This window comes from Leuciscus leuciscus, assembly GCF_965113295.1.
Source record: "Leuciscus leuciscus genome assembly, chromosome: 15".
Lineage (NCBI taxonomy): Eukaryota > Metazoa > Chordata > Actinopteri > Cypriniformes > Leuciscidae > Leuciscus > Leuciscus leuciscus.
The window spans coordinates 21,331,361-21,343,485 of NC_138739.1; the positions used below are offsets into that span (position 1 = coordinate 21,331,361).

The 12,125-nt window shown below is 34.8% G+C and overlaps 1 protein-coding gene and 1 long non-coding RNA gene across 5 annotated transcripts in view; one reads left to right on the forward strand and one right to left on the reverse strand.

The window, feature by feature from the left end:
• LOC309475644 (SLAM family member 5-like) overlaps positions 1–12,125 on the forward strand; it is a 101,683-nt gene that overhangs the window by 61,392 nt on the left and 28,166 nt on the right. For 2 of the 4 annotated variants that reach the window (XM_082138539.1, XM_082138538.1), the window contains exons 2-6: positions 3,160–3,477; positions 3,692–3,994; positions 5,154–5,276; positions 5,369–5,430; positions 6,385–7,648. The exons of 1 other annotated variant lie outside the window; for it this stretch is intronic. In XM_082138539.1, the coding sequence (XP_081994665.1) occupies positions 3,160–3,477; positions 3,692–3,994; positions 5,154–5,276; positions 5,369–5,430; positions 6,385–6,432 (854 nt within the window). In that variant the 3' untranslated portion in view covers positions 6,433–7,648. Of the gene's footprint in view, positions 1–3,159; positions 3,478–3,691; positions 3,995–5,153; positions 5,277–5,368; positions 5,431–6,384; positions 7,649–12,125 lie in introns of those variants that run through there. One more of the 4 variants, XM_082138540.1, reaches the window with a different exon arrangement.
• Positions 1–12,125, reverse strand: part of LOC309475721 — a 105,332-nt gene that overhangs the window by 1,442 nt on the left and 91,765 nt on the right. The gene's annotated exons all lie outside the window — the stretch shown is intronic.

Genomic DNA, 12,125 nt, shown 5'->3' on the forward strand with positions numbered 1-12,125 from the left:
ATCACTGCTGTCCTGAAGGTTATACAACAACACTTATTTTGGTAAAATATATATTTTAAATTGTATATACTATTGTAAATATATAATTTTTATGATTTTTATGATAAATATTCAATAACTTTACTGTAATTCACTGTATTGTTGCCAAATTTAGTTCACCCATCACTGCTGTCCTGATGGTTATTCAACAATCGAATCTGTGAATTTACTGCCAACTTTACTCAACTGCACTAGTTCTCTTCTGCAGTCGGTGATGCACGGAGTCTTGTGATTGGTTTTCAAGCCAGCCAATTAGAATTTAGCAGTCTCGTCTCTGATTGGCTGGAATTATGGCATATTGTAACGCTGGGTTGTGTTGAGCAAGCGAGCCGTCTGTGCTTAGAGAGCGCTCATGGCTGGTATGAAAGGAGCAAGAAAGTGAAACTTTGCACACGCGAAAGAGAACGTCCGCGCACATCCAAATACTTATTTTAAATGCAAAATTGATTTTCGTTCGCTCGCAATATTTTCTTATCTGCGAGACGAACATTTCTCCGCAAAACTCAGTTCACGCGCGTGCGAAATGCCCTTTTGCACGCTCAAAATGTGATTTTGCGCGCGCAGAATTGTGACCGAAATCTCACCCCATACAACTCAGGCTTTGATCCTCAAGCTATGATTACTCCACGCGCACGTGCACATAAAAGAGTGACGTCGACACTGAACAACCAATCGCGGGTAGAGCGTGAGCGATATATTTTCCCGCGGAGGAGCAACTTGCAAGAGATAATCATTCAGAATTACGATGAATTTAAATATGTATTTCAAGCTCGAAACAATACGGTCTCTGCTGCCAAAGCAAGAGAAGACTGTTGGAGAAAGATTGCTGATTGTTAATGTGTAAGTTAAACAAATACGTTCTATATTTATGTAAAATTATGGATGTATGTAGCCTATATGTATAATATAGCCTATAGCCTATTTTTTTAATATATAAAAAATGATACAGGCTCATTTTTTATATATTATAAAAATAGGCTATAGGCTATATTACACATAGGCTACACATACATATATACATAATTTTACATAAATATAGAACGTATTTGTACTAAGAAAGCTAGGGAATCCTATCATAAGATTAACAGAATAATAATAAACATTTAAAATAATTCTAAACATGTATTATATTGTATAGTACATTTGTGCAATTTGCTTTAAAAAAAAAAAAAAAAAAGTGTTCATGTGATGTCACCCTATCAATATATCTTACCGGCAATTTTATAAAAGCCCTCTTTTATGGACATGGCCGACAAATGTCCGGGGAACACTATTAATGAAACTATTCATGTACTCCTGCAGAGCGAGGACCACCTTACGAATGGTTCGACAAACCGTGTTTTCCCCGAGCTTCTGTGCGTCACCCACCGTGCAGGAATGTACCACTTGCAAAAAAAAAAAAATGCAACGCAATATTTGCGGTACAGTAAGTGCATGAATTCGACGTGTTAAATTCTTTATGTCCGGCTCAAGAAGTTCGCAAAGATAAGACATTCCTTCCGCGGAAAATCTATATCTTTCATACAAGTAACTATCAGGACAGGCAAGGGGATTTTGTCTGGCTAAAAACTCTTTCTCTACGAAGTGCTCGTCAAACAATTTGCGCTGAGATGTCCACAGGATTTGGAAGAAAAGGTGAAGTCATTGCAACAGACACTGGGAATAAGTTACGTCACCTATATGTTTCTTTGCTCTCAGCTGATTGGTCAAACTTCAGTCTGAGATCTTGAATCCAGAACATAACCTGCCCCGGAGCAGGTTAGCCGTGCAGCGTAAGATACCATGGCGACGAACACCGATTCAAGCCGAGCTATATAGTACCTAAAACCCAGGGTTGGCGGAAACTAAACTGAAACATAGCTGGCTAGCCACCTAAACCGGCTTCATGGTACAGGCCCCGGGTCTAAAGTCAATGGCGCAATGTTTTATTTTTATTTGTTATTATTATTATTGTTATTAAGAGCGCGTTAGTAATACGCGCCTGTAGCCGAGTCCACAACGCGCGCACACTCTGCTTATTACACACACAGAGAGAACGGGCAGCATCACACATACATGCCAAAACCTTTTTCTTTAATGCTTTAGTCTCACATTTCTATTGATATAGTTTTAATATCATAAATTTAAGGCAATTGTTAGGGTTGTTTGTTTGTTATTGTTGTGTTTGTGTTTTATTCATTTTTAATATTTTTTTTTAATATATTGTGCAACTAGGCTATTTAGTAACTTAATATATAGCCTATATATATATATATATATATATATATATATATATAGCTACAATATTTTATTTTAAAATATTTTAACAGGTTTATTTTTACACTCTCTCTTTTTGCATTTGTAATATCTATATTCTATCTATAGAATCTATATAAGCATCAGCTTTTTGCTCACAATATATATATATATATATATATATTATTTTTTAGCACACAACAGATCTTGTATCAGTTTAGTAACTTTAGATTTGAAAACAGGGCAGGTCTTGAAAAAGATCTACTTATATCACTATAATAGGCCTATTTACAACATTAGCTTTCTACTCATTTTAGAGATTTCTGTTACAAACTCATCCATGTCCAGTTCAGTTATTGCTTTTTCATGAGCTAAAAAGCACAAAGTTTTTCTTTCGGAACAAGAAATCTGTGCATGTTGTGTTTTATTAGGCTACTAGAGGTAATCAAGTTCACTAATAGTTCTAATAAAGTTCATTGGCTGTTACTGTCGTTATATTGCTTCATAATTCAGCATGTCCGTTTACTTCAAAGGTAGCGAAGTGAATGAGCTAAGTCTGTCTTGAAGAAAACAGAGGGGGTTGTGAAGAAAACAGAAAATAACATATCTGGAGCTGAATTTAATGTAGCACCAATTTTGTGATTGGCTGTTATGTGGTGTGGGGGCAGGGTGGGCCAAGCTCCTGATTGGGCCAGGCACCGACCATTTTTCCCATTGTTAAACTAACAAAAGCGGATTCGGACACGCCATAAGTGCACTAGCGCCCTGCACTTTAGACCATGTGTTTGAATCGTTAAAATAGTGCCCAGAAGGTTCCTTCCTACTTTATTTAGTTGTTTGTTTGTTTGTTTGTTCTGACAAAGAATATTAATTTATTTGTTTCAGGTGTGTTTGGTGATGAAGTGAAGTCAGTGACTGATGGAGATTCTGTCTCTCTAAACACTGATGTTCAAGTACAGAGAGATGATCAGATACTGTGGACGTTTGGACCTCAGAACACTAGAATAGCTGAAATCTTTAGAAGAGACCAAATAAACTATATATCTGTCAGTAATGATGGAATATTCAGAGACAAACTCCAGATAGACAATCAAACTGGATCTCTGATCATCAGAAACATCAGATCTGAACACACTGGACTTTATGAACTGACCGTCATCAGCAGTAGAAAAACACTGAAGAGATTTAGTGTTACTGTCTATGGTGAGTAAACGGTATGAATCATATCACAAATGCAAAAATTGCTGATATGATAAATGATCATTAAAATGCCCCCAAAATGCATGCATTTCTTTTTTCAGCCTTTCATTCACATTTTTTGTTTCTTTTTGATTAACATCTGTATCATGTTATTTTTGTTATTCATTTTTAATAATAATACTGAGATAAAACCTACATGTCCTTTCATGTTTTCCAGCTCCTCTATCCATTCCTGTCATTTCCCGTTACTCTTCAAACTGTTTATCATCATCATCATCATCAGTGTCCAGATGTTCACTGGTGTGTTCAGTGTTGAATGTGAGTGATGTGACTCTCTCCTGGTACAAAGGAATCAGTGTATTGTCCAGCATCAGTGTGTCTGATCTCAGCATCAGTCTCTCTCTACCTCTGGAGGTGGAATATCAGGATAACAACACTTACAGCTGTGTGATCTACAATCCCACCAGCAACCAGACCACACATCTGGACAACATCAGTCAACTCTGTCACACATGTGCAGGTGCGGCAGAGCTGAGATTACAGTCTTCCCCTTACGAAAAGAAAATCAGTCATCTTCATTTATATAGTTCTTTTAGCAATATAGATTGTTTCAAAGTAGCTTTACAGTGATAATAGGAAATTACAGTAACAGAGATTGTTTTGACTTTACAGCAGCTCTAGGATAAAGTTTTGTCCTGCTAAAGTTAGTTTTGATTGATTTACTTCCGTCGCAACGATCATTAGTTATAAACTTAGAGGCCGCTAACACGACATCGTTCTAACAGAAAACCCTTAAGTTCTCTCTACGCAAACTTTAAAATGCGAACCTGTGAGAACGCTGACGGCGTTCACATGCGTATTACAAGTTAAGTCTATAGGTATGCGCATTTGAATATATGTGCGCAGGCGTGTAGTCCTTCATTACAAACCAACCCTCAACAAACTACTTCTCTGGCCTTAAACATTTGTAATACAGAATTTTTATCGCTTCCTTTAAATTCCAAAATAATAGAACATTTAAAATAACATTTAATTTTAACATTTGCTCTCCGTTAACAGTTACAAGCAAAGCATGCTGGGAACTAGAAATCTGTTCTAACTCATTCCGTGAATGTGTGTAGATATAAATGTGTGAACATACATTCACAATGGGAACATGCATGTGCAATATACGTACACAATAAAGGATAAAACTTTGTAAATATTAAATGTAATGCTACTTTTGTCTTCATTTATAAATATTTGGTTACACTTTATTGTAAGGTTATTACTATGGTAAGTAAGATTTGTAACAATGACACTGTAAAATAAAGTGTTACCAAATATTTTATATATATATTAATATAGCATACATGATCAATCGCATTATATTTTTCAGTATATTCCTATATATTTTTGTTCCGTAAGGGTCTGACCTGTATTGATTATTTTTTATGTTTATCTTTGTGAGCTATAACCCCAACACAATGTCAGCATATTTGAGTATTTTCCTAAACTTGTTTAAGACTGTTAGGGCCAACATTACTTTACATTTTAAGAGTATCTCCAGTTGTAATTTTAACTTTTTAACTGTATTAGATTCAATTATCTCCGTGATCTGCTGTCTGGTGTCTCAGGTTTGAAGTCAGACTTGCAGGACTAATGTAAACTACATACTGTTTTCTGTTTGTTCATTACAGAACAGATTCACCGTTCATATTCTATACCAGTGCTAGTTTTATCGTTATTACTGGCCATAATTGCAGTTTCTGGAGGGATTGTGTTCTGGCACATCAAGAACCGTAAACAAGCAACACCAAGTGGTAAGTATTACTGCAGTTGAAATGAGTCTTTTATGTTTCACCATTTCAGGTTCATGTATAATTTTTATAGTTAAATGTGATTATTAAAACAGTTGAAACTGAAGAAATACTTTATGCTACAACAACATTCTGTGCACGTCATGTACAGAATACGGTAAGATACAGTGTTGCTGTGTGCGTTGTGTCTCGCTGCCTGTAAAGCTCCGCACCAGTGCATTGATGGATCATTCATGATCATTCACAAATCAAATCTCAATGCCTGTCTGTGCTTGCTCTCTTATCATAGCCTAAGCAAAGATTCTGCTCTATGTTAAGATGAATTATAGATGATTTTAGATTTAATGCTAGTGATTCATTTAAAGACATCGTCTGTCTGTATTATAAGCATGTGGACATCCCTTTCTACTTCTGCTCAGCTACACCAGTTACAGGTGCGCACATCTTTACAAATCTGACTGGAAAGAAATAGACAAAAATGACAAATAATCCAGTAGCAACATCAGAAAAGACTGCAGTTTGTCAGCTGACAGTAAAACCTGTTCAACCTGTCATTTAAAAACCAGTCCAAAAAAAAAAAAGAAAAGAAAAAAAGAAAAAAAGAAAGAAAAGACACCATTTAGACTCTGAGGAATAAATGTTTTAAAGATTCTGTTAAATTATGTAATTTACGTCAACATGTTTTTGCATTGTTGTATTTTATTTTACATTATTTAATATTCAACAATATTACTGATCTGCCTGCATTGACACCATTATATGAGAACTTCTCTCGAGAGCGGCTGTATGTATAAATTAACAAAATGTATAACTTTTTATACAACAAAAATGAACCATCACTGAACTTACTTATGCTGGACTATGACACTGTTTTCTTAGAAAAACTAACTTTATTGCATTATTTTCCTGTTATCACTGTGAAGCTGCTTTGAAACAATCTGTATTGTAAAAAGCACTATACAGTATATCGACTTGACTTTCAACTTTATAATCATGATAAACGCCATGGATTTTCTGTAATTTGTTATTCTCTGTAAGATGAACCTCTTTCTCCAGTTTTGCATCTGTTCATCAACACTGTTCCTGATTTTACTTTTGTGTTTTCTTACAGAAACGGAATGAAGATGATGAAGTAGTGTACTCAAGTGTTATGAGCTGAAGAGCAAAATTACTTTTAACATTTTGTCAACAATAATTAAGTCTCACTGCAGTATAGAGAAGTGTTTCTCAACTACTGGCTTATGACCCAAATATTAATGAACCAATGCTACATGCATTAAAATACTTCTAACCTTACTGTAATCATAGATACTGTAAGTTAAATAAGTTGGGAGAAAACTGGTAGTGGTTTAGAGAATGGATGAATTTTAGAAACTAAAATAATTTAATATTCAGCTAATTTAATGTTAATAAAAACCTGTCTAGACCTGAAATGATTCTTGAGCTTGTGATTCAGCTTCCTTAAAAACAACTGTCATTGTTTGTGTATTTTCTCATATTTCAGCATTATTTCATGAACGTTGTACTGAATGGAATGCAACAGAATAAATTTAATTTCACTTCATGAAGCTTTTATTATTAAATCACTTTTCTTATACTATTTTCTCAAACCTAAAACAATCTAGTCCCTGATAGCTTTTAACAACAAACCCTAAATTACTCAAAAAAATTATGAATTTAGTTATTTCATCCAGTTAACATATTAAAACCAGCTTACTTTAATTTAACTATCACTTCAGCAGTTAAAGCAGTTTTCCTGCGTGATAGGACATGTTTCCACAGGTTTGGCTCTTCTCCAAGGCGGGAACACTGGAATGTTTTCAGCCCTCATTATACAGGCATCACTGCACCACATAGCCATGGGTGGAGCGTAAAGTCCAGCTCCCCCTCTCTGGATGTACCAGTAATATGGGCATAATAGGTGGAGTGACGGTCTAACCCTAACCCATAACTTACCCCACTAACGTGAGGCTCCGCCTACTTGCGGCACATGCTCCTCCCACTTGCTGCACAGGCTCCTCCCACTTGGAGGTCTTTGGGTTTCAGCGATATATTCTTGGCATTCTCTGGCAGGCTCATGCTTTTACAGCTTCCTCGAGCCCCTCCACTGCAGACAGCAAGCAAATACGCTTAACCTTATAGAATGTTCTTATCACATTATTAATATTTGATATGCATTCTTATGGTGTTGAGTGAAACACTCTTAGAACAATGTTCTTGGAACTTCTTAATGATATTGTTTTTACTTGATGAATGTTTTCATAATGTTGAGAGAACTTGTTCTTAGAACAACATTCTTGGAACATCCATTGTGTACTTGGTGAATGTTATTGTTTACATTCTTGGAATATTACAAATAAATGGTTACAATACGGGTTGGAGAATGCTGTACTAACATTGTGTAACCTTTTAAATAATGTTCTAATTAAAAAAAGAAAACAGAAATCATTGTAGAATCCAGCCAAACTCTGCAGCTGCTTCTGGTCACAGTTTTAGTCCTGTTGATCTTCTGTTGCCGCAGGAAATACACACAAGCAAAAAAAGACGGCAAGTATTACAACAGAAAAAATACATATTTATGTGCAAAAGTACTCAGAAATGCCAACAAATCCTGTAACCATTTTGAGTTTTATAAATGCTTTCTTTTTTTTACTACAGATTACTGAATTTCAGCATTTAATTTTTTTGCAATTTCTAGAAGTTTTTCATCTTTTTTTAAGACAGACCACATGTCTGTAGAAAACACAACCCATAAAAGGATATGAAACTTTTTTTCAGGGATTTTCAAAGACTCTTATACATGTGAAATGAGATTAAATGTGTTCAGTCCTGTGTGTGTGTTAATGGCTCCCTCTGCTGACTGTCGAGAGACTTACAGGAATCAATGATGGGTTTGGCCGGTTAGCTTGGTGAAGTTAGCCTCTGCTAGTATATAACCATAACTACACTGTCTGTGGGACAAAAAGCATATTTCATAAGTCTTAAATGATGGCCTTTGACTGAATAATTTCAAAACTTCTGTTCAAGACAAGGTCATTAAAACAGGTCATTTATTTATTTCTGCCTACCAGTATTCACAAAATATCAGATGTTAATCTCAGATTTATTTGATTATTGATGTAATTTATGGGGTGTAGCTAAACTGTGTTGGAATTTACACATTAAACAATGTAATGAAATTGGCAAGCAAGAAGTTTGAACTAGTGAAGCAGTGAACTCCTCAGTCCAGGTAATGGGATAATATTTCTGAATGTGACGTTTTTAATCATATGAAGTTTTTATTTTCCTGAAGAAATGTGTCATAATGTAAAACAGTAAATAATGCACTGTTTAACAAAAAGTTTTTGCAGCTGCTGTCAGTATTATTTATGTCTGTATAATGTGGTCATTTATGGACAGATCAATGTGACTGATTCATCTATTCTGATTCATCTATTCTATTCATCTATACCTCATGCAAACTTCATTTTTTCTATTGCATGCACTAATTAAATGATATATTATCATTGTACTGACTTGCACTGCTCTATTTTATTTTATTTAAAATTCTAAGACAATACTTATATTGCACTATCCCCCCTCCTGCACTTTGTAATTTCCACTGTATTGTCAGACTAAATATATAACAGTATTCTGTTTTAACATACATTTCCTACTTTGTGCTTATATGTCAAGTGAGTGTTGTAGCCTGTTGCAGTTAATGAGTGTTGTAATTTGAGAGCCTTGTTGTTACCAAGTCAAATTCCTAGTTTGTCTCTGCAAACATGGCCAATAAAGCTGATTCTGATTCTGATTATTTGATTTTTAGCTCAAGTGTTGTCAGCAGATTTGTTCTTTTATAGGCTACTTGATATTTTAGGCTGTAGGAGTGGCAATTGTCTATTTTATGAAGAAATATTATTAAACATTCTCTCTGCACTGATAATGTTTGTCTCTTTATGCCAAAGTAAGCCTCAGATGTAGATGTTGAACACGGTGTAATGAAATACATGTTAACTGATTCATGTTAACTTGATTGTTTTCAGCCATATTGGATTCTGTTGAATATTAATTGACATTGAAGTTGAAGCTGCGTTTCACAGTATGTGGACTTTATGTCAAATACTTGATGACGCCTAGTACCAAATTTTTCCATATATTGTAATCATTATGGATCACAACTTGTAATAATTGCTTCAACGAGCTCAAATTAATACATGATGCTAGCTAAACACATGATCTCTATTGTTTTAGAAATGTTCATTTCTGAAATATGGACAGACAGTCACCTTTGATAACAGATCTCTCACTCTATAACAGATCACGAAACATGCACTATATTGCGATTTTCGATTCACTATATTCTATTCTATTCTATTCTATTCTATTCTATTCTATTCTATTCTATTCTATTCTATTCTATTCTATTCTATTCTATTCTATTCTATTCTATTCTATTCTAACATAGGAGTAATTTGTAGGTTGGACATGTCCCCACCACTTTTTGAAACATCTCGTGGCACGGATGTAAAACAAATTTCTCCAATTGTTATTGTACATATCATTCATTTACAGGGGGGTTACCGTTTATGTATTTTAAGGAACATATACTCTTATTCTAAAATATTCTCTCTGATTATGTCATTATGATTTATCATACCTTATGCTACACTAACAAGACGGAGATGATTGCAGGTTGAACATTGTTATGTTATTGAACATAATGTGGTGGGATATAATATTCCACAAACAGGTATAAATAATTTTTTTCTGACGTTCAAGTTGAAGTTAATAAGCATGTAAACCTATTCATGGAAAGTGGGTAATAGTTGTAAAAACAAAAATATTGTTAAATCTCATGGATGAGACCGTCATATTGTACTACAATGAATTAGACAAAACAGGAAGAGTAATAATGAGATGCAAATTAATTAGTGAATATTATTATCTCATGTTGAAGCCACTATAGAATTCAGTTTTGAAATATGTTGCCAACTTGTCACATCCAATAACTCATTTCCACCAGCAGAGGTCAGTGTCACAACAGTAATGACCATTAGTCTTCAAATGTCTTTGGACGTCCAGACTTGCGGGGCACAACCTAACACTTTTTGACTTTCTGAGTTTGAGTAAATCAACTTAGGTTCATAGTATTTATTTTTTCCCACATTCATTTCCCACATGTCTAGTACAATTTTGTTTTTGTTTCATTAATACAGTGTGTACTTTCTTTATTGATTTACCCCAAAATAATGGAAGTGAAATGTGACAACATGCCCTATAGGTGGAGCACATTAACATGACCAACAGCTTAAAATTCTGATCTAATCAAAAAAATATATAGCCAACAAGACAAACTAAAATATTTTGTCAATAAAATACAATTATTAACTTTTTCATATAAAATGATGCCATTTTTTAATAATTAAAAATAAAATAATTTTTGAATTTGACAATGAACACACCGGAAAGCACAGCTATACAACATTCAAAACATAATAATAATTAATATATAATTATATAAATAAATACAATTTCTGAACATTGTCTTTATGCACCTTTTCTCATGGTTTCTAAATATAATTCATAAAAGTATAGAATAGAATAGCACATTTAATAGGGGCTCATTGTAACACAGTGTGACAACATGCCCCTCCTGCACAACTGGGATGTAAACCCGGCTAGTGTCTTCTGCTGGTTAGATCAGCATTAAAGAACTGTTAAACTGTTAAATAACAGATATAAGATTGCAATAATATCAGATTTGTCTCATTGTATATAAACACTAAAAACTAAGATGAAAAATGAACTTCAGTAAAAAATTTACTTTTGCTATGATTAAATAAGTGAAGTTCACAAACTTAATTTTGGGAGGAGTGAACCCATCTGTTACGGCCAGCTCGTTTCGACCGTACATAAAGGATACAAGTACACTAAATAATGACTTGCAATATTTTATTAGTCTTCAAAATACAGATAAATTAATATAACGAAGTCTAGGGTTCAAAATCAAAGGGGAAAAATCATAATCCAGATGGGGAGGAGAAAAGGTTGGTATGGGCTGTAGACAATATAAAGGTTCGCAACAAGTGACTTCTCCAGAGGCTGTCAATCCCCTGGACGAAGTGAAGAAGAGTGGTGGAGGCCAATGTTTTATCCTCTCCTTGATTAAGTGGTGAACAGGGAACAGGTGTGTGCAATCTCCTGCGCTCTCATAGAAGACCAACACCACCAGTAGGCGAGCAAGTAAAACGCAGGGTCGTAACACATCTAATCTCTCAATGAACTGCAGATCATATAAGCAGCCGCTCATCTTGCTCTGGCATCAGCTGTTAGCGTCTCTCCTCCTCCCCAGCTCCACCATCATAATTCAGATATCTTGCTGCCATACTCCTCATCCCAGCATTAGTAGTCCCACTGGAGGGTTTATCTGAGCTGGAGTTGAAGCTGCTTCCTCGAGCCCCTCCACTGCAGACAGCAAGCCAAATCTAACCTTAAAGATTATATGGGCAAATGAACTCTATATAGATGTTGATATGGCAATTAGTAAATACACTAAGTTTTGTCATGCTGGCACGTGTGGAAAGTTTTAAACCACGTGTGTTACATCTAGCCCTGCGTTAGTTTGTGGTTTATTGTGTTGTGTAGATGTGAAGTTAAAGCACAAGAGTTTGTCTGTGAGTATAAAGTCAAGTGTGTGGTTTGTTTTCTCAACCACATATAAACCTCACACTGATGTTCTTTTGAAGTTGAGTAAAGTCAGAATGATTTCCTCTCATCTGTGTGTTCTGTTCCTGTTCGGCCTGTGCAGCGAGTAAATAGAAATCACTTTTATAGTTTGTGCACTTTTTTATTACTATATGTGGAGTGTTT